Source organism: Hippoglossus hippoglossus, chromosome 3 (assembly GCF_009819705.1).
Source record: "Hippoglossus hippoglossus isolate fHipHip1 chromosome 3, fHipHip1.pri, whole genome shotgun sequence".
In the NCBI taxonomy this organism is placed as follows: domain Eukaryota; kingdom Metazoa; phylum Chordata; class Actinopteri; order Pleuronectiformes; family Pleuronectidae; genus Hippoglossus; species Hippoglossus hippoglossus.
The window spans coordinates 19,734,963-19,757,687 of record NC_047153.1 but is presented as its reverse complement, the minus strand read 5'-3'; the positions used below and the strand labels follow the sequence as shown (position 1 = coordinate 19,757,687).

The window sequence follows — 22,725 nt, the reverse complement described above, 5'->3', positions numbered from 1 at the left end:
ATATATACACTAGACACTCACACATACATATATGAAATTGTTTTGTAAAATAAAAGGGAAATACAGGTTTAGCTGATGTTTACCGAGCCTTGTATTGTCATTTCTTGTATATTTTGTATGTTAAATTTTTTTTTTGTAATTTTTAAGACTGCAGTGCTTTTTGAAATTATTCAAAGGGAAAACCTTGCATCATAATGTAGGCTCTAAAGTAGTGTATATCAATAAAACTGAAAACTCAGCCGTGGCTTCGTGTCTGTTTTTGGATTCGTCTTTGACACAAAACTCTGCTCACACTTCATCTTTCATTCTTCCAAAATGTTGGTGGGACGACTATATACCAACATAACTACGGTAATGTTGTGGAAACCCACGCTGCTCAAAGTTTTATACTTCCGTCTGGGCCACTGGTTCAGTGCCAATTTATATCAACAGGTGAAGTTATGATTTGGATCCTTTTCAGCCAAATTGGCTTTAATGAATTAAATAAGTTATTTCCAGCAATTAGGTTATGTTTTCATCTGGGTGTGTTTTTGTTTGTAAGCAACACTATGGATAAAACACTTTTTAATGAAATCGTGTGGAGGGGTGGGACATGATCCAAGGAAGAACCCTTTTAATTTTCTAGCGGATCCAGATCAGGGGTTTTTAGCCCTTTCTTTCACATTGTGAGATGTGGCGTTTTTCTCAGAGTAGTTCATGCACCTTGATGAAAAAAAAACGGCATGTTGAGATTTGATGCCGATCCAAATAAATACCTGCATCTAGTGAATTTAAATGTGGTTTCATTAGGCGACAATTGGGCCTTTGTGGCGTCATGTACTCTACTGAGTGCAATTTTAGTTAAGCAATGGATTTGAAAGTCAGATTTGGTGAACTCTAGCAGAAGCCTGTAGAGGCCGTACTTGATAGGTGAATATCTGCTGATGAAGACCATGAGATGGCCAAAAACTCTCAAGTCTCCCAAGAAAATACAGACAGTATTAATCCCAGAGGATCCTTCTCTACATTTTCAGCTTCTTTTTTGCAAATGTTTTCCCTGCACTCTGATTTCTGTGAGTTCCAGAACAGTTCTTTGACAATGACGTTAAACATCACAAGCTGCTGCTTTTCACTGGTCAGCGAGAACCTTTAACAGGACAGTTAATCCTGGTTTGGCTGTGAGGTGCCACTCACTGTACCAGCAGTGGAGGTGTTACCCCAAGTCACCTGTAAACAGAATAAAGCACCTTGTGGTTATATTTCTTAATCTAATTCGTAACGAAACGATATGTTGATCTGAAACGTGTCCAGGCGGTTTTCAAAAGGTGCATTTCTTCCCCTTGTGGAAAGTAAATACACACTTTTATTATTGATGTTTGATGAACTCATCTCTTTAAATGAGAATAAAACAAAACACAGATCATTTGTCAACATTTTTATCGTTTACAGTCTAATTTACATAGAGCTAAATTCATGCAAGTCTCAAACTCGCAAAAAAAGAAACATCTCCTCTGCCACCAGAGGTCGACCTTGCCCCATGTGGACCAGTACTGCACTCTGGGTAATGTAGGCAAAGTAAAGACTGTAGAAAAATAAAGCTAGCTGTTAGCAGCAGGAATTAAAGACGTTACAGACTGAGGTATAGTCTGGAAACAACAAATTAACAAGCGAGAATGTACAGTAGCTGAGGTTGATCATTCGAAAAGGCCTCAGGATACGTCTGTCAATTTAGATTTAATAACAAAAGAAATGGGATTAATAAAAATAGTATTAATCTGCGATGCTACTCAGATGAACAGTTCTTTAACTCTGATCGGCGCAAAAGCAAATCTGTAGTGCTTGGACAAAAAGGTCTAAATGGGATGATGACCCACGTCATATACATAAATGCTTTATAGAGAAAAAAACAACATGTTACACATTCATCGATTCACTGGCACATCTGGGATGTTACTGTGCTTTTAACGAAAGTCCCTGCAGCTCAAAGTTCAAATTCATTCATGACAGTTAAAGAACACAGTTGTCTTTGTTTCAGTAGTCTAAGTCAAGTCTTTATGGCTTTTTTTTTCTCACTTTCCAATGGCACCACTGGAGACCATTAAATGAATAAACATTGTGCACGCACATACACGCGTGTTTGCATTCAGCTAACACAAAGGACCATAAACTATGAAACAAAAATCTAGTGGTCGTGAGTGAAAATTCAGAAACATACAGAAAAGATGAATAGCAGACGTCTGTGCAGCCTCAAGCTTTTCAGGATGAAACTACAGCTCGATGAGAAACACAGGATATACAGCTGAGCCTTTAAATACACTGAGCCACACGTGTCCAGGCTCCACAACATCTCCTCTCCACAACCAGATATTACAGTAGGTGCTAATACACAGTGACATCCACAGAGACATGACCACAATGCAAGGCTTAATGACTTCAGCCGCTTCACCCCGAGGATGTTCAAACTCCCCCAGTGGCTTCAGGAGTGTCGGGGCCAGCAGCGTCGTAGTGTGTAGTAATACAAGTCAGATCATAGGGGGGGTAAAGGTTCAGTAGCTGCTTCGTGGAGCACTGATATCAACTGGAGTTTGTTCAGTTCCTTGGGGAAGGCGGGAGGTGAGTGCTCTTTGACGGGACGACAGACTGAGGGAAGGGGGCGGCGTCAGTTGCAAAAGAGCAGGTGGACCTGCTGACCGTAGAAGGGGTGGTTGGAGCGCTCAGCTACAGCCCGCCTGGCGGACTCCTCGCTGGGGAAGGTGATCAAGGCCTCGCCGCTGCACTGGCCGCTGAAATTGTACAAGATGAGGATGGCGTCTGGCTGGAGCTGCAGATAGAGAGAGAGGGGGGGAAAAAAAACAGAGCAGCAACATGAAACCACCAGGGGGAGCCCACAAAGCTGGATAGGAACAATGCTGGGAGAAAGTTCAGCTCATCAAACTGGTCCAGTTAGAGAAGAGAAGAATGGGCAGAGCTTGGAGAGTAAAAGTAGACTACATGCTGTTCCCACAGAGGACCTGAAACCCACATGTCAATCATCATCCGTTAGTTTGCATGCATCCATGTTTTGCATCAAAGGTTTAATGCAAAAAAATCTGTTTCCTTAAGACATGCAGATTTGAAAGAACGCACTGATCCCAGTAAAACCCATAAAGGCTTCATGTTGGAGAATCACATGAGAGGAGACGGTCAGAGAGAAGTGATGTTCATATATATTCTTTCACAAATGTCTTGAAAAGAGAACTGATGCTCACTCTGGTTATTTGATCATTGGTTTTTACATCTTCATATTATTTCTCACCAGAAACTAACGGTGCTAACACCAAACCTCCTGCTGGAGTGGGTGTCACAACATGCTACACTGCAGGAGGCTGTGGTGCCACTCAAGTTATAGGTTAAAAAAAAAAGAATGATAATGTACTTTTATAAATAGAAAAAGCTCAGTCTGACACCACAGCCTTATCAGAAGTAAGAAGCATGATTGTGAGACAGAAAGTGGTTTGGGCCTAGAGACACTAATCTATCTATCTATCTATCTATCTATCTATATAGTAATGTAATGTAAAGTACATTAAGCGTCCTTATATACAAACATACTGGATTATAATGAGGCGTCTGTCAGGGATCCAGACTCAGCACTCCTCTTCAGGAAAGATTGAGTTATGAAGCAGTTCAGTTTTGGAGGCAGCAGACGGACATGCCGGCTCAGCAGCTCAGAACCTTGATGGCTAGATTGGGCATTCCTACAAAGACTAATGCAGTCAAACTGGACTTCAGCTGATATGTGTATGATGTGTTATGTTGTTGTGCTTTAATTTTTCCATGGCTGTGGCCATTATGTTTGAGCAGAAATTTCAGTCGCACAAATAATTATTTAGAAAACTTTCTTTGTGCTTGAAGGACTGAACTCAGTGGGTTTACTACCTGCGTGTTTTGATCAGCAGCTCCGGGAGTTGGGAGCATTAGTGCGAGTTGTGTCTGAATCTAAGCGTGTAGGAAATGCCCTCTCTGTCCACTCTGGTTCTCTGGCCTGGAGGCTCTTCTTACCTTGGGGTGAGTCCCTAAAGACAGAGCCATTCTTTGGGCTGAATCAGACTCCTGGCCTGTTCGCTCATTTGAACCACGCTGCTGTACTCCTCAGGGGCGTACTACAGATAGCACAATAATGAACGCACAGTCAGGGTGGGAAGGCTGCCACATGGTTTCACACATCACAGCACGCAGACACACAAGTATACACTGTCAAAATACTCCAGGTTTTAGGGGGGAAGACAACAAAAAAATACTGGCTGCAGGCTTCAGGTGCATTTGGTGTGGGGGATTGTGGGTAAAAGACACCAGGCGCTGGTGTAAGAACTGTTTTCTCACCCACGACCAGTGCGAAACACAACTGCAGGTGGGAAAACACACATTCACTCCATTCAGGATACAATTACTGTGTTTCAGACAACAGTCAACACTTGAGTCAGCTTTAATCTCTCTCACACACAAACCACACAACTTCTTACTGTCATGAGGCAGACTTCAGATCTGTGCAACAACAACAACCCCTCCACCTCAAACCCCACCCCTCTACCTCCCAACCACTCAAACATCTGACACCACACTTGTCAGGGTTCATACCTGCTTCAGAGGGCTCCACCTAATTTGGGCTGGCAGTGAAAAAAAAAAAAAAAAAAGGGAAGCAAAGAGAGGGGTGGGACGAGGAGCACAAGTGTACACATGTCCCTTAAATGAATAAACACTGTGGAGGGATTCTGTTACAAAAACCACTAATGGAAATTGGCTCACTGGCCCAACAGCCTCAGATTTTATTTCGTGTGGTTGCAGACTGTGGGAAAAATAGAGCAACACACATTGTACATTATTAAACTAGCCAGCATTTAAATTCTGCGTCATTGTCAAGAGGCTGCTACGAACGTTCGGCACAACTTTCTGTAACAAGGTATTCTTCTGACATTTTACTTTCATACATTACATTTCTCTGTTACCTCTGCAGAGGAGGTCGTTTTCACCTGGTTCTTTTTGTTGGTTTATTGTTAGCAGGATTACACATAAACTACAAAACCATTTTCCACCAAATTTAGGAATGGGGTCTGGGCCTGGGAATATGAATTAATTTTGTTGTGGATTCTGATTAAGGCGTAGATTTTCTCTTTCATAGGTTTTGTCATAAGATTATATGATCTATATATATATATATATATATGATGTCATAAGATCTAGACATCATGCGTAGGATTATTCGGCCTTGGTGGAGGTTAATGCTTTAGTTAATTTATGGCATTAGTTTACTTCTATATGTACTGACCTGGTATCCTTGGAAGAAGCTGAGGATGTCCTTGACTCCGGTGTTGTAGGGCAGACCCTGCATCCTGACCAGGGCACCAGGCTGGGGCAGCCCAGGAGCGGCGGCGGCTGCAGCAGAGTGGGACTGGGCTGCGACTGCTGCTGCTACTGCTCCTGGTGGCGCTGCAAAGTAGCTTACTGTGGAGGGAGAAACTGGGGGACTGGAGACAGAGAGAGAGATCACGGCATAACAAATTAAACTTAGTTGAAAGAAGAGGATGGATAAAGAGTAACTGGTGATGGGAAGGAGGGAGAGGGAGCTGATGCTTCACTCACCTGGGGTAGTAAGCTGTGTAGTTCATGTTCATGTTCATGTACAGGTGCGGATGAGGGGGGTAGTAGGCCAAAGCGTGAGCAGGGCCGTGTGCAGTGTTCTGAGGAGGCCTCGGAGCAGCCAGCAGGGGGGGCTGGTAGAGGGAAGCCTCAGACAGAATGGATGGCGGGGTGGGGAATGCAGCATAGGCTGTGGGGGGAGACAGACCTGCAGGGAGACAGAGATACATCGGATCATTTAAATGCGTGTTGGACTCATGCTCAGTCCTGCCAGCAGTGAGACAGTGTTAAGTATACGAACAGTTTCAACATGCTGCACAGGGAATTTCAACATGTGTCTCATGTTACAATATATTCCCCAAAATTGACAACACCATGATGAGTCTTACACATATTCAATTTCAGACTTAATGTATTGAGTTTAAAAAACAGACAAATACAAAACTTAAAGCTATAAACAAGTCCTCAGTAAGAAAAAAGGAGGTTTTATATGACAAACATAAAACCCACTGACCTACTAAAATTATGGTTACCAATAACAGTGGTTAGAATAAACAATTCTATTCATCCATTGGGTGAACAACAGAAAATTTTAACTGAAACTGAACATCTTTTGTTTTAAGGCTGTTAGTTGGAGAAAATAATGAACAGATTACGTTTTAAAGAAAACAAATTATTAGTTGCGACCTGTGTCTCTTCATAGTTTTCCAGGTTTAAAAAAACCTTTAAGCAACAAGTTAGACAAGAAAACCACCTTCTGAGAGCCAGGTATTTATTTACAAAGCTTAACGCGACATTTAGGTTGTCACATTAACAAGGTGAACACACACTAGTGACTGTGGATTTGTTTAGCTACAAACAAGCCAGTGCCAGTGTGAAGCTGATGGCAGTGGTGGAAACCATCAGTGCCAACAGGAGAACATAGTGACACAACACTGCTGACCTTGCGGAGCCTGTTTCCGCCTTGATGAATCTCGTGGTTAGATTTACTCACAGGGAAGTTTGCAGGGCGGAGGGGAAAGGCCGCTGCGGTTCAGGGTTCCTCCCATCAGCACGATGCTCATCTCCTCTGTGGAGCACTGGAACACTTCGACGTACCGGTCCTTCATCGTCTTTTTATGGCACTTCTGGGCCACCATGAACGCTTTGTCGGCTGACCTCATCTGGATGAAGGCGTCACCAGAGGGCCGACCCTGGAACGGAGAGGAAGAAAACAGTGTGCATGAGAATACAGCACAAATCCACCAACGAAATTCAATAGGAGGCAGCATTTTTAAAGCAAAAGTAAAATTTGATGGATAGGGCTGAGTAATGAAGTTAAATTTTACTGGTATTTGTCACATGCAAACATGCATGTTCAAATGCACATTAAAATACATATGACAAATCAAAATGTTATAATTATAATGCTCCATTCATGTGGTTGTTTGAGATTCAGAATAGCATCACATTCATACATGAGTTGGTCTGGAAGAAAAAAAAGGGGATAAGCAAAACTTTGGGAAAAATTATATTTATGAAAATATATATAAATCAAGTCGTTTTTCAGTTTTTTTTCTTAACTTTTTGCTGCACTCTGATAATTATGTAGCTTTATCTTAAATACTTTCAGAATTTGTTCAGACTTAATTTGTTTTTTAATCATTCCCTCTACAACAGTGATATCTGGTTGTAAGTTACGAGACATGGGGCTTTACAGTGAGAAATGTGCCCGAGCCCACAACTCCCCACCAGTCTGACCTGTTGGTTGAGGACCATGTGGACTCCGTGGGGTTTGATGTCCACAGTGTGCTCTCCCATGAACTCCAGGATGTCTTCGATCCCGGCAGTGTAGGGCAGACCACGCAGGCGAATACAGTCACGTGTGCAGCTGGCCGGTGGAAGGAAGGAAGGAGTGGCGAGGACCGGAACGGGCATGATGGGAGACGGAGGCAGTGTGGAGATTAGAGGTGTGGACATATATCGGTTCAGGACCTGGGGAATGCGAAAGAGGAAGGACAATGACTGATCAAAACAAGTTAGTGTCTCTCCACCAAAAAACAAAACATCATTTTATCAATTTCAAAAAAGTTAATTTCATAGGGGGTCCCTGGCAGTGACAACACACTGCTTGACAACAGTTATTGATATTATGTGCATGTGCAAATGACAGTACAACATTTTATGCAGAAAAACTTTTGAATGAACATGTCGAGTATGGTCCACTTGTTATAAATATTTCACAGCCAACAGGAACAAGCTGAGGGACAAAGTTTCCAGCGATTTCTCTTGATGACTCAAAACATTACACATTGAGCAATAAAAGAGACGTCATTTTCCTTTGGACTAACTCCACAATCATCTTATTTATTAACTGTGAACGTTTCATCACATACTTCAATACCAACTTTTCAGACAGAAAACAAAGCCTAAATGGAGCTCAGCTAGTGTCAATAAAAAATAAAATAAAAATCACACAGGAAGTACGCCTTTGATTATTCACAAATGAAACTGATAGTCCTGAGAAATTTCTGGAATTATTCAACTACAAATACAAACACAATTATATTAAACATCTTGCACAAATGAACTAAAACCAATCACTTCATTTAAAAAGGGTAAATTTCTGTTCCATTACAACCGAAATGGCCTCTTTATGTCACATTACATCTGTTTTTAAATCTTTGATTCAGGACACATGTACTTTTAAAACTCTGGTACATGCATTTTTCATGTCACAATGAAACTTAAATATAAACCGTAAGAGCCAATACCTCGGCCAAGTCCCCCTGAATTCAATCAAGCCTCACCACATTGGACAAACTCATAAATATCACTTGCCTAAACATTTTTTTTCAAGATCCATGAATTATTCCCAGGGAAATTGTGAAATAGGCCAATAGACAATTTCATCAATGTTAAAGAAAGTGAAAAATAATTCCCTGGATCAGCACCAAATTTCTTCTGGGTTCTTCTCTGACCTATAGCACATGCTTCCAACAAGTTTTGTTGTAATTCCTCCAGTAGTATTTTTGTAATCCTCTAACTACCAAACACAGATGAAAACATAACGCCCTTAGCAGAAGTAATAAAACAATGTACCTGTTGCACCTCTGCTGCTGTACTCCGGAACAGCTCAATATAACGCTTCCCCAGGATCTGCTTGTGCTTCTTCAGGGCGTTTTGGGCGTATTCTTCACAGGAGAAGAGCACAAAGGCATCGCCAGTGGGCCGTCCGTCAGGGTACTTGACGAAGAGTAGACCCTCTGCAGCATCTGTAACTGGGCTCTCAGAGCCAAGGAAGGACAGCACTTCTTGGGGAGTGGCGGTGAACGGCAACCCCCGCATGCGTATAATCACTTGGTTCTCCTTGGACAGGAACTGGGCCACCTCGTTAGATGTACCTACAGACAGAAGACTGTCTGTGATTAATCACCCGGCTTCAGGTTGTTGGAAAAATATGAACATCGCAGTGTCACTTTGTTAGAAAGCAAGGTTTGTTAACCCCTAACCCTGTTATTGACTAACCTGCTGTCAGCTCTGCTAAGTGAACACACCCCACCCAGTTGTAGCAGGTTACATGGAGATCAAGATTAATCAGGTTTTATAAACTGCAATATTGATACAATACATTTTTATAATAAGCTAAATTTTTATCTTGCCCAGTGTCAGCTGGTGGACATGCGAATATTTGGCTCACATGTTCAGGGAAGTCTTGTTTGAGCTGTATTCTTTTGATCACTGTATACTGATAAATATAGTTCGTTATTATCATTACTGTAGAATTAAACAAAAAATATATGAACAGCCAAATAAAGAACAGTGTTTTAATGAACTCACTAGATATGACTGACTAGTGATTGAGGTAAAAACACTGAATATAAGTCTCAGTGACTCAGACAATAATTTAAGGATCACAAAAACAGGGTCAGGGTCTTTGCCAATAAGATATATACCTTTTGTAAAGAAAATTTAACATTAAATTGTCACTGTTCATTATAGAACTAAGCAGAAGAAGTAACAACCAAAACAGTGATGTCGCTACCTTATATAGTAAAGACTTTTTATTACACTTTTATTTACATGTTCAATGTTTTCTTTTCAATTGATAAAAGCAGCCGTGTCTCGTCTGCTGCAACTATTTGCATAAAGTCCAAAGTGCTGTCAATCTCTATTGATCTTAACTCATCTGGGTAAAGTCCACAGTAAAACTGGCAGTCACTGTAAGTTATCTGCTCCGAGTCACTGTTTCTTTGTCCACTATCTCTGCTTTGTGTAACTGGCTGCTGCTCTATGGTCCCGAGGCCCCAGGCTAAGCCTTTGTCTCTTCACACCATCTTTGTGTTGACCCTGAGTCGGGCCTTTTACCGGCCATCGGCCCTCTCTCCCTCAGGGGAGAGGAGCTTGAGGCCGAGCGGAACAGGTGAGCTGCTGTTAGCCAGGAGTGAAATTTCTCTCCAACTGGTCTCTGAGGGGTTGGGTAGCTCCTCACAAAGCGTCTTTCATTAGTCCCAGATAAGCTGCTGGAGAGTCACTGGGATGAGGCAAAGACACGGGTAATAGGAGAGAGAGCTAGAGCCACTCTTTTACAGTCACTAAAAGGGCTGCTCTTTTACAGATGTGGAGGGGTCTTGTTTTTCCTCAAAGATGCGGGAAAGCCATGAAACAGAAGGCTACCACAAGCCAACAGTAAGCCTTTCATCACAAGCCTTCATACAAACATGGTGAGAAGAGAGGAAAATAATCTGAAATCTGACCTCCAGCGATCTTTAGGAATTCCTCTCCTGTGGCTTTGTAGACCTGAGAAGACAAGAAGAAGAAAACCATAAAGACATGTAACATATGATCTGAAACAAAGAGACGTGGCTTTAAATTTGACTGAAGACTCACACCGTCTGTCTAAGGACATAGAAGAGTGGACAAGAGGTAAATGCTGAACCTGACCTCAATGTAGCGGCTACCCATGTGGTGCTTGTGTCGCTCCAGGGCTAGGTCCCTGTGTTCTGAGTTGATGAAACGAACCAAGGCCTCGCCGTTCCTCCGGCCCTGAGCATTCAGACAAAGGGCCACGCCACCCCTAAACACAAGAACAAAAGTTTCAGCAACAGGATGTTATGGTTATTATCATCAGAACAATCAGACAAACACCAAATTGCTTGGTGCCAAAAACGCATTACATTTACATTTAAGGCTTATTTTGTTGCAAGCGAGTCCAACATACTTGGCAATATTGAGGCCTTTAAAGAAGCGTGCAATGTCTTGGTCTGATGACTGCCACGGGAGCCCCCGCGCTCTGATTACCGTCTCACTGTCCACCGGCTCTGTCTTACTGCTGCACAACACACCATAAGGAAGGAAGGAAGGAAGGAAGGAAGGAGAGAGAGAAAGAGAGAAACAAAACACGAATGACTATCTGACAGTAATGAGCAAAGGAATGATAATGAGAAATTATTCAAGTTTTTTTTTTTTTTTTTTTTTTTTTTAGAGAGAAACACTTCATCTCACTCGTTAAACTTGGGGTTAGGACTGTAGACACTCTGAAGAGGCCACTCTCGGTAAGTGCTACACAGTAACATGCTCCCATGATTAAATGTCAGGGGGTTGTCAGGGTAATAGGCTTTTGGCTGTCTAAGAACAGCAGGATTTGGTGCTCTGCTACTGGATAGCCAGGTAAGCATTTGATGGCAAAGTTGGACAGCTTTAGTGACACACTTATTGTTTCCCTGTTGCTGTAATCACTGTTCAGAGCCCTTTAGCTGTGCTCAGGTCTGAAGTCTGAACATGGCTCGAGGGGGTTTCAGTCTGCAAACGGCACTGCAGGCAAACAGGTGGGGCAGAAACACACAAAGAGAGACAGAGTGAGACAAAAACAAACTTTCATACATACCATGTGCCAGAATCAAACTTGTACTTCACGGTTTCACCACAGGAGAATTTGTGATCTAAAAGAATGAAGGAAAGGGAAATTGAAAACAATGTTTTCCTTCATGTTGGTGAAAAGGTTAATTCACAGACAGGAGTTTTGAGCACTGTGCATTCCTGTTGCGTTATCACACCCAAAGCCATACTTTGCTGTTATTAAGGGGGTTAAGCCCGAAGGGACTGATTTACGCTTGATTTATTTGCACTGTTACATATCAGGAGTCTTACATCCATCATTCACTGTTTTTAACATGAGATTTAAAAGGACACCTTTTTTTTTTTTTTACTCAAACTCTCTGTTGAGCGTCTGACTAAAACAGGGAAAATCAGCTCAGGAATCTTACTTAAAAATAAAGAAATCAGTGACAAGATGACATCATCGAGGAAGTAGGATGAGCAGTTCAGAGAGCAGTCTGACCTCTGAACTTTGTCTCACAGAGATTACTTTTACTTCACTATTTGATATAGTAATAGGTCTCCTTTAACACCTGGTTGCAAAAATAAAACTATAAGAAGTATCAAGTAAAATGTTGTCTGGCTTGTAAACAACTATGACACCTCCTAGTTAAAAGTAGTGTCTGTATATATTTGGGCTTTGGCCTCAGTGATGTTTGTATAAACTCAAACAACCAGGCAGGTCAAAGTGCGTAATGACAGTTCATATCATCAGATTTTTATTTTTATTTTTATGGGCCAGGTATTTTTCTGCTTCCTCTCCACAGGAAGGCCATTGGTGAGAGTTCAAACACGAACAGTGCCGGGGGAGATTGTAGGTATTCAGTCTCTGGGTCAATTTCAGATCATTTTAGGTTGAAACTGAAACAGTTACTTACTGTGGGGTTCAGCCAGGATGCAGAGCATCAGCTGCACCATGCTCCCCACCTCCCTCACACCCATCAGTTCCTCTGAGACAGCAGGAAGACCAACATCTGCATGGAGAGTTAAGGATGTTTCCCAGCTTCAGCTGCAGCTGCCATTTTGACATCTTACAATGCGTTGATGCTTTTCACTTAAATCTTTTATGTCAACAATTTTAGACTGAAATGGCAAAGGCTACAAAATACAGTTCAACTTATCAAAATGGGTGCATGAACAATTTTACTTGTGTCTTACCATAGTTAAAAGAAACATTTATAACACAGAATATACGTAAGATGCAACTACAAATACTGTTTTCAGCGCACAGGCTAGAAAATGATACGTTCCAACATGGAGGGAAGCGTTAGCTTCTCCACAGGGCCAGCGTTGGGGCAGCATTTGTGAAACTCGTTTTTCACATCCACAAATGAAAAGAAACATTCAGGAAGGACTAGATTCTGAAAAGAAAAAAAGAAAAAGGAAATGAGTCAGTGTGGCAGTGAGACAGCATTGAACTCTGGTATGGTATTCTGGATATACTGTATCAGGAAGCTAACAGACAAAGAAAGGAGAAATTTAGTAGACCAAGGTATGCATCTGCTGCCATCAGTATTAGTCAGTATTAAAAGCAGCATAAAGGACAAATTAAAACAAAACACATGTCATTAGTAATATCTATCAATGAGGGGATAAACATATGTATGAAGCTTATGGCTTTTAACTTCAGTAGATCTCTAGAAATGAATGAATTATAAATGACTATACCAGAAGTTCAAATTGTTTTGCATAAAATCTGATGCATATTTTTATTTTAGATTTAAAATTAATCTAAAATAGTTGTGGCATGTGTCTGCAGTGTGGTGAAACAACATTGAAAACAATTACCTTTTTGGAGGCTTCGGGGTGAAGGGCCTGTCGGATGATAAGGGGACTGTTGACACAAAGTGTGCAAGAGCTTCTGCCGAGACACTTTATTTCTGATGACACTGACTGCTGGAACTGCATAATGAAAGAGAGGAGAAAGAAAAGGGAAATTAAACATGGATTTCATTACAAGTGATATGTATTTCACATTCAAAGTGGGACTCTGTGTCAAACCTGAACATACCACAGCTAAAAGTATTTTTACAGAGGAAAAGACGAGATTATTTCATTTGGATTACTTTGCATACACCTTGTGGCTTAATAATACGCAGGTGAAATAGTTTAATATTAGTTGTCCAAAGAGGAACTACACTATGAAAGTGAGACTCACAGATAAGACTTCAGTCTAAGGGCAAACACGTGAAGACAGTGTTGTTTGACATTTGACTGCGTGTTTGGGTGTCATTAGGAATGAGGCTCGTCGAACAAGTTTTAGTGTTTGCCTTGTGAGAAAGCGAGCAGACAAAGGAGAGGAATGATCAACAACGCTAATCACCAGGATCACAGTTCTAGCTGAGCATGACCTACAGTCACATGCAGGCAAAAGGAAAAACAACCCATACGAGTCCAACCTGTCCGTCTCCATTTTACGTAAAATGAAGGCTACCTCACCCAACCCTAGACCCTAAATACCAGCACCTCCCTCATAGGCACATGTTTATTTTTAACTACCACACTCAATGAGCCCCATTCCTTGTGTTGTGACAACCTGTTGGCAGTGTTCAACTGTCAATAGAGGCCATCACTTGCACTGTGTTCAGGGTTACTGAAATCTTTTCACACTAGTATGAAACACCAAATCAGAAAAATAAAAATTTAAGCTGCAAAAAGTTTCACTAGCTCCTTGTTTTCTTAGACTTTTTGGAATGAAGGCATACTGTTAAATCTTGTGCCGGAACTTACATATTTCCGTCAGGGTATGGGAGTGCTATGGTTTGTTTGAGAACCATGTGAGTCAACCAGGTAGACTGGCAAAGCAAAGGTGTTGATTCTCATTAGGAACTGTAGAACCAGTAACACTTTTAATATACAAATGTGAGTTTGTTGTTTCTAGTTTTATAATAAAGAACCAGGTCAGATTTAGACAATCTGAAATTGTATGGATTTGGGTTTACTTTACTGATTACTCATTAGCTAATCAGACTTTTTACACAAAATGTGTCTCTTACTTCACATTGACCAAGATCCAACAACCACAATAACCCACTGTTTTGGCATCTCAATCCAAATGGCTAGTTATGCAGCGTTTTTAATAGCGTTGACTTATTTATCAGTTGGTCAATAAAAATTGGACGATATGAGACTTTCACAGACATTTTGGTATGGGCATTTAGGTTTGCAGATATAAACTTTTATTTTACAGAATAAAATCCAGAAGTGATGAAGATGAGAATTTGTGTTCACATTTTAAGTTTATTTTCTGAATTCAAGAGGGGGGGGTCTGTGGTAGCTCTGCATCTGTTAATTTGCATAATACTGACATCTTGAATCCTTTCTGAAGTCATGCTGACTTGAATGATGTGTGTATTCCCTTGCTGCTCACAATGTAAGATAGAGATAACCTTTTACTTATGCCATTGGCGACGTCAGAAAGTTGAAATATTAGATTCTTCCTTCATCTTTCCTGAACCCTGAAAGTAGCCCCTGTGAGAGCAAAACCAGTCTATAAAGGAGAACAACTTCAACTCAGTGACTGGTTTTTCGCATGGCCACTGGCTGTATATGACAGATCTTCAGACACTGGGGGAGTATTAGAGGTGCATGTCGAGGCATGCTCCTTAACACTCAGAGAGAAATATAGGGCTATTTGGCAACAGCAGCCAGCTGCTGACAAGGGAACAAATGCTTCAGAGTTAGATTAAAGGATTTTTGGTGTGTCTGGACAAATACACGCAAGAGTAATTGATCTGAAAAAAAAAAAAAAAAGGCTTGAGTATTTACTGTGGTTCCATGAACACCAACAGTCCAACAAAAGGATCCCTGGTCACTGAGGTTTGTGTTTAACATGATATTTTCTTTTCAAAACTATGAATGTGACAACTGTAAAATTTTGAGTCAGTGTAGCGCTTTGTTATTGTGTTAAAGAAAGAACAAACAGATTGAATAAACAGATTGATGGCCATGGCTTAAACTGCAATTGTCCAAATCAAGGTAGTGTACACTTCAATATTTGTAAAGTTCAAGGGCCTGTGCAAATTCCAAAAATGTTCCATGGCTCTGGTGAGGAAAAAAGGAACCAGACAAACAAATAGCTGCCAATTTCAAATCACTTAATCAAGTTGGCTGTCTAATCAAAACAGACAGTACACTGGCATGCTGAATTATGTCTATGGAGAATACCAAAACCCTAAAACTTGGGCAAACATTGGACTTTAATTAGGTGGAAACTATTTGTGGTGATCATGGCTAAAGTGATCAACCATTCATATAGGTCAACAAGTTTTGGAGAGAGTCATTCCAATGCAAATATGTTGGGTAAAATGTTTTCATGAATTAGCGATTTATTATATTAATGACTTTTTTCATAAGCCTCAGCCCTCTACTAACTTATCGTTTATGTATGTCATGTGTAATCCTCATAATTTGAGAATCAATTAATTACACATTTTTGTTTTGCCTGCACAAACCTGCACTTGACTACTTTCCAAACAGTGATTCACCACTTTGGAGTTATTTGGATGTTAATGAGGCACTGAGGTGCCGAATCCTCCACTTGCACATGTAAATACAGATCTAGAGTTGTTCACTCATGAACAGGTGACCAAACAGCACCACTTAGGAAAGCTGAATAATTTTTAGATTACAGGCGTGAGAACAATGGGTCAACAGGTACATTTTGCTAACTCACATGCTCAACTGGGTATGAAACCGCAATATCATTCTTAACTACAAAGGTGGAGCCCAGGACAAAAGCTGTGAAACAATGCACCCATTTGCCAGATTCATTTTGTGAGAGCTTTGCATTTGATGAATAAGAAAACTATCTCTGGTCAAAATATTAATCATCATAAATTAAAAATATACTTAACTCTTAAGACATCTTGGCAACGTCAACTTTATCTGCAGCATCAATGTTGATCAAGGTTCAGTTCAACTAGTCTGTTTCAACAGTGTCCTGACCTCACTGTTCATGAATCACCCGGATAGCACATGTATAAAAGTCTTTAAAATTATACCCCTGAATTTGAATTTTCTTATTCAACCTAATTAAATAGATAAAATAAAACCAAGAACATTGACTGCTAATATTCTGAACAGGTCGTCACTTGTGCAGCCTTTGCTTTCCTCTGAAAGCTGCATGTATCTTAAAGCTCACACAACTACCTAACGAATCGGGTATCTTATCTAACCCACCTAAATACTTGAAGCTTTCATTGTTCTACTGGTAAACACATGAATCCAAAACTATGATTCTCCAAAATTCTGTAGATTAATTTTGCAGAACACTTAGGCAAAGACATGGTGCACAATGTTATGTTTACAGTGATAACAGGACCAGTGTTTGCTCATAGTTGAGCCTGAAGCTCCACCTTGGCCAACTATCGAAGCCGGATTACCGAGAGAAAAGCAAATGCTATAGACGAGGCGCTGACACACCTATCCTTTTCAACTTCGAGCTTAAAACCACCGCTTAAATTGAGCAAACAAGCTGAACAGGAAGACAAATCTCACGCAGGCAACAGATGAGTAGAAGCAACAGACCACTGAACCAAACTCATGAAAATACAAAAAAAGTGCTTATATCATAAATTAACAATCAATATAAACCATTCATGGTCCCCTTTTATATGAAGTTTTCTGTAAAAAACACAACAGGACTGTGAATTATTAAGTTATACAACAATCATCATCATACCTTGGCACACTTGGCTCTGCTGTCAACTCTCTACCAGTAATGATGTCATAACCCATTTCAAAGGTCCTGAATGATAATGCCACCTTATTATCTGAGCGAAAATGTAATTAATTTTAGATTAATTCAAAATCAACAACTGTTTCTCCCAAAATTATTGCAGGAAAAAAAATGTTCCGTCTAACTCTACCCTTGGAGAGGGATGAGGGGGAGGAAGTGGCCTTTGAACGTGGTCCTATCAGGGTTTGCTCCTCAGTGGAATTGGACTGTTTGTATGCAGAGTTGAGGTTGGGGGTGGTGGCGGCTGAAACAAACTGATAAGAGCAACAGGGAGTGGTGACAGGGCATTCCCTTTGGTAACCTGTTCAAGTCACCTGAAGCCACACCTTCATCACAATGCATTTTGTGACGCAAGTGTTGTACGATTGCTTACAATGAGGATGGGAACATATGACTGGGTCAAAAACATAATCAATGACTTCAAGTGCCATCTTAAAATATGTAAAAATTTATGTTAGAATAATTAGTGGCAACTATTGATGGTTTTCTGCAGTAACCCAGTTTCTTAATCACGCGTTTCTTTTGCAGTGAAGGAATTGACAAATCAATAGTTTCCAGTGCAAACAGTAGGTCATGATTGTGTGCAACAAACATAAACACGCACAGCTAAGAAAATTGTTTTCCCACTGCAGAGCATGATCACTCACAACCCCAATTTCTGGTTAACAATGTTAAAAACTTAAATCCCTGTTCAAATAAAATTATCAGGTTATTGCAGTGGATGCCATTACATTCTCTGATCAGTTATCATTACCCCATTTCTGTCATTATCATCATCATCCATTTGGCTTCATACAAATCAGTGATCTGCGAGAGTCATCTTTTTTGCAGCCTTTTGACAATGTGTTCAAAATCCAGGTTGTGCAAATCATCCTTGGATGTGATTCATCACGATAACAATCTCACAATGACAAACATGCTTCTGTGAGCAAGAACCAAATGACTGACTCACCTCAGAGTCAGAGACACCAATCAGTATTTCGGCCAGTGGCCTCACAGTGGAAAAATCATTACACAGTGCTTACGAGAATGCACCGTTTCATTTAAGCAACAATAACAGCAAGGTGTGTGAGGTCTCACATCACATGAATCTCCCTACAGGCTGTGGCATGCTGTCAGAGTCTCAAACGAAACCAGTACAGTCAGTTAGCAACAGCTTCACGACAGGTAAAACAGCCATCAGCTCACTCCCAGGAACCACAGAGAGCTGCAGGTGTGAAGTGTACACAACATGATGTGGTTAAACTGTCACAGCTACAGCCATGCCAAAATTATGTATCCACATAAGGTCCTCAAATCACTGTTTTCTCTTTAAAATGGACTGTCTGTGCCGTCTTTGGTTGACAGTCACGTTCTGACTCGTGCGCTGGAACTAGAGTTAGCGACAGCAATCAAAATTAATCTTGGTGGCATCAATAGATAAATTAAAGTTTATCTATTGACATTAAAGTTTTAGAGTTTCTGATCACAGCTCAGTATATATCGTAATTCTCAATGTCAGCTGCTGCTCATGGTTGGGACAAACAAGTGGGATGGGACTGATAAAAAAGCTCATGTCTAACTTGACAACTTGAAATTGGCTTGTTTACAGATTTCATTAATATGCAGTGGGATCAGTGAAGGTGTAGGGGAAAACACTTTGTACACTGCTAGACTGTAGGTCCAATGTAGGCATTTTGACAGAAACATGTAAAGAGATTCCAGATTACGCCAACATGTACTATAAAATTGCAAAGCATGTACAGAGCATATGTAAAAGACACTAACGAACTTCAATATCATTTATTCAGTGATATGGAGGATAGCTGGCAAACTGCAAGAGTTAAACAGCCCTGCTAATCTCACCAAAGTAACAAATGTCATTGGGTCTTCAACCCCACAGGTCAATGTCACATGCCAACTAATAAGAGGCAGCTGCTTGTTTCCCCTCTATCAATGTGTACCCCCCATCTGAGAAGAGAAAAACTGACCCACATACTTCTAAAGTAAAGTTCTGTAAAGCACTTCAAACTACCATTTTCTTTTCTTTCCTGTATCAACAAGGATAAAACTAATCTTTGAGGGACCAATAGCGAGAGAAAGTAACCAGCCGGACAAAGGTATGAATAGAGTGAGCTGATTGCTTGGGTTAATATTTGAAGGTTCAGCACACAAACTAACCTACAGTGGAGCTCGAGTCTCACCAGGCCTGTACAAATGAGGCACAAATGGTGTGAGCATGTAGATCAAACCATGAGTAGTGTCAATGGTGTACAGCTTCAGAAACAATTTACACCATTTTTCATTGATTACCAAACCAACCTGTTTGTGCATGCTTGGTATTCAAACCACAGAAACACTAACAGCCAACCCTGACACTGGTCCAACATGACAGTGAGAGGTTTTTACACTATGGAATACTGGAAGGGCGGGATAGGTCCACCCAGTGCAAACATACACTCTTGCAAGGGTGGTTGAAAAACATGTTTGGCAACATAAGCACTTTTGTCATAACACATCTCCTGATGGGGAGGAACCAGAGAGCAGATTCAAATATTGGTCATAAAGAAGTAGCATAACTGGCTGCGGAGGATTAAAGGGATAGTTCACCGAAAAATGAAAATTCACTCATTTATCTACTCAGCACTATGCCGATGGCGGTGTGGAAGTGTTTGAGTCCACAAGACACTTTGAGTTTGAGGGGTAAACAGTGTTGCAGCCAAATCCAATACAATTGCCTCCATACTGCTCCTGTGGTGTCCTCCAAGTGTCCGAGGATATCAGTGGACGTTTAGACTAAAAATATGGTGTAAATGACGCCATTTCCAGTCAAATTTGAATGCTGGGGCTTATGGACACTTGGATGATTACACAGGAGCAGTATGGAGGCATGTTGTGTGTTTTTCTGTCGTTTTTTACATTTGAAGAAGTGATCCCCAGTTAAGTGAATTGTATTGGATTTGGCTGCAACTCTGTTTAGCCCTGAAACTCCCAAAGTGTTATGTGGACTCAAACACTTCACACACACCCCCCCCCCCCATCAGCATAATGGTGAGTAGAAAATGAGTGAATTTTCATTTTTGGGTGAACTATCCCTTTAAGCATGCAAGATCTGAAAAGGTCTCTGCTCCTGCCCGTCCTGCAGCCTTAGAGCAAGGCACAGTCCCAGGTAAACATTCCGCCTTCCAGATGTCTGCAGCACGCATCAGGCCAAGACAAGACTAGACCTGCGACTCCTCCTTATCTCTACATGCCCCGGGCTCTGCCCGTCCTGGCTGCTAAGCTTCTGCAAACTGTCAGCAGAGTTTTAACTGTCAGGGGCCAAAAGCAATGACACATCTCTACCAGGTGGAAGACCATTTTTTATAAAGGTCATCGGGTGAGTTGGGCTTGTCATGTCACATCTCGCTCTGGGCAAAAACAAGTAGAAAGTTGTCTTGGTTTAATTAGTTTCTTGTGATGTGACCAGCGGCAAGGAGAGTTAAGGAGAGAGAGAGAGCTGTTGCTGTGGTGAATTCAGTACATCTGTGAGATGTTTCTTATGAAGCTGAGCGGGCGGTCTTTGAAGGGCTACTTTTGATGGAAAAGTAATGTATATAGTCTTAGTTTTGTATGGTATTTGACCTTTTTATAGTAAGCTCCCTCTACCTAGCTTTTATTTTAATTTAACTATTGCACTGCTGAGCGGACCGGTTTCATCTTGTCCAACACCTTTCATTGTACTGTTGACCCTATGTTAACTTGCATATGACAAATAAAACTTGAAGATCTTTGTGGAGAGTTAGGAGTAGGGCTCACCTGTTGCAGAGCTTTGTCCAGGGGCTCAGCCTTGAGGATATCGTCCAGACTCAGTCCTGTCTCCTCTTTACACTGGTCTGTCAGCTCCAAAGAGTCCGGCTTGACAAAACATCTGTGAAGCTTCCCGACCTGTGGAGGGATTTAACGTTTCATGGCGCAGGATGCAGCGTGAACACAAACATGCTAACTTGTGTCAAAATGTAGCCTTAACACTATAGACCCCACATTCAGAAAACTTTATTTTTTATATATATATATTTTTTTTTAACACAGTCAAACAATTGACAATGTAGCTGCTAAAAGCAATGAATTGTCAATAAAAGCGTTGACACGCCAAACCAAGATGGTGTGTTTTCTCCATGAGGTGAAATGACACCCAACTCGTCTGCTCGTCAGATTTTGGTCGCACACCTGTGGAGAGGTGCGCTAACGACGCGTGTGTTAGCTATAGCATGAGGCGGCTACAGACGTTACAGGGAGCACACCATGTTGGTTTAAATGTCAAAACACGCTACAAGTACACACAATGCCAACACACACACACTACACAAGGAACCGTACAAAGAACGGGGTCAGAAAGGTCCGTACCTTTTTCTCATGTAGATCCACAATTTGCCACACCAAGAGAATTATTTCCCTCTCATCCGAACCCAGTTTACCCCCATTTGCACCAGCTGTTGCCCCAAAGAACACCACCAGAGTATCACTGTGCGAAGCCATCAGGGACCACAAGGGTAAAAACTACAATTAGAGCAAAGATTCAAATAAAAATAACACGAGGGTTCACCTTTTTCCAAGTGATAAGAGGAGCGAACAAAAGGGCTGGAAACTCAATTGAGGTACACGCAGAGAGAGAGAGAAATAAAGAAGGGAGATAATTTCCAGAGGAGCCACGGAGGAGTTTGCGGTCAGAGACTGTACCTGTCGCAGTACTTGAGTGTGTAGTATCCAGAGATACTGGTTTAACTGGTAAAGAAGGGAGGAAATCCGTGTTTCTTTCACGCCAACTCCATGACAAGCCCCGGAGTTTTTTTTTCTCTTTTTCCTCCCCTCAGTTACCTGTGTGGCTCGGCCCCCTGCGCGAGGAGAGCCACAGCGGCGGCGCCTATTGGCTGGTTCGCAAAGTAAGGGCGGGGACGCTGAGGCGAGTGCTGTGATCTCATTGGTCGTTAGCCGTTGGATCAGGAAGTAGTGCGGCGAATCGGCCTGTAAAACCCCCAGAGGCGGATAAAGAGTCACGGAATATAAATGTTACAGGACGGCCTTTACTTGTTTGCTGCTGCTACTCGTGTTGTTTTATCCTTGTCTTTGCCATTACGTTACAAATGATGTTGTATTATTTCATCTACTGTCTTTGATTTCTGATTTTGTATTATATCATTTCTTGTCTTAGATTTTAATGACCCTTTTTGCTTTATTTAATTTGATTCGTGCAGCGCTTTGTAACAACACTTTTTTTAAACTTCTACGTAGTTGTTATTGTTATTGTTATTATTATCAAACATTTATCTACCAAGGTAATATTTGTTGTCTGTAGGAGCCATGAATGAGTCAAAGAAGAATATTATATTATTATCTTGGTTATGATACAAGGTGTAATGGGTTTGTATGTTGGGGGTATTATTTGATATTTATTGTTTATTTGTGATCATATTAATTTGGCAGGAAGTAGGTCACATAAGATATGGGCGGGGTTATAGTTTATAACAGCACCTGTTCACCTTTGTGGTGGGGGAGAGAGGGGGAGAGGGGGCGCT

At 41.2% G+C, this 22,725-nt stretch overlaps 1 protein-coding gene across 5 annotated transcripts; it reads right to left on the bottom strand.

The window, feature by feature from the left end:
- Positions 1 to 1,399: 1,399 nt before the first annotated feature.
- esrp2 (epithelial splicing regulatory protein 2) lies at positions 1,400 to 22,052 on the bottom strand. 5 transcript variants are annotated; one of them, XM_034581450.1, is made up of 17 exons: positions 21,890 to 22,034; positions 21,557 to 21,709; positions 20,969 to 21,097; positions 13,240 to 13,353; positions 12,698 to 12,812; positions 12,330 to 12,425; positions 11,462 to 11,516; positions 10,796 to 10,906; positions 10,519 to 10,651; positions 10,332 to 10,374; positions 8,677 to 8,978; positions 7,336 to 7,569; positions 6,590 to 6,788; positions 5,599 to 5,803; positions 5,285 to 5,483; positions 4,021 to 4,121; positions 1,858 to 2,800 (listed from the first exon to the last, which is right to left on the bottom strand). In XM_034581450.1, the coding sequence occupies exons 2-16, from the start codon at positions 21,686 to 21,688 to the stop codon at positions 4,035 to 4,037; spliced, it is 2,154 nt and encodes a 717-aa protein (XP_034437341.1). In that variant the 5' UTR covers positions 21,689 to 21,709; positions 21,890 to 22,034; the 3' UTR covers positions 1,858 to 2,800; positions 4,021 to 4,034. The 5 variants fall into 5 exon arrangements, with proteins under 5 accessions (XP_034437339.1, XP_034437341.1, XP_034437340.1 ...); XM_034581449.1 differs by lacking the exon at positions 4,021 to 4,121 and having other exon boundaries at positions 21,890 to 22,046; XM_034581452.1 differs by lacking the exon at positions 21,890 to 22,034 and having other exon boundaries at positions 2,629 to 2,762; positions 21,557 to 21,883.
- Between the last annotated feature and the right edge of the window lie 673 nt (positions 22,053 to 22,725).

Coding starts and splice junctions, on each gene's coding strand:
- esrp2 (XM_034581448.1), bottom strand. CDS start 21,688: ATGGCTTCGCACAGTGATACTCTGGTGGTGTTCTTTGGGGCAACAGCT. Junction 12,813..13,239: donor ACCCCGAAGCCTCCAAAAAG/GTAATTGTTTTC, acceptor TTTTCTTTTCAG/AATCTAGTCCTTCCTGAATG. Junction 10,652..10,795: donor AAAGGCCTCAATATTGCCAA/GTATGTTGGACT, acceptor TCTTGTGTTTAG/GGGTGGCGTGGCCCTTTGTC.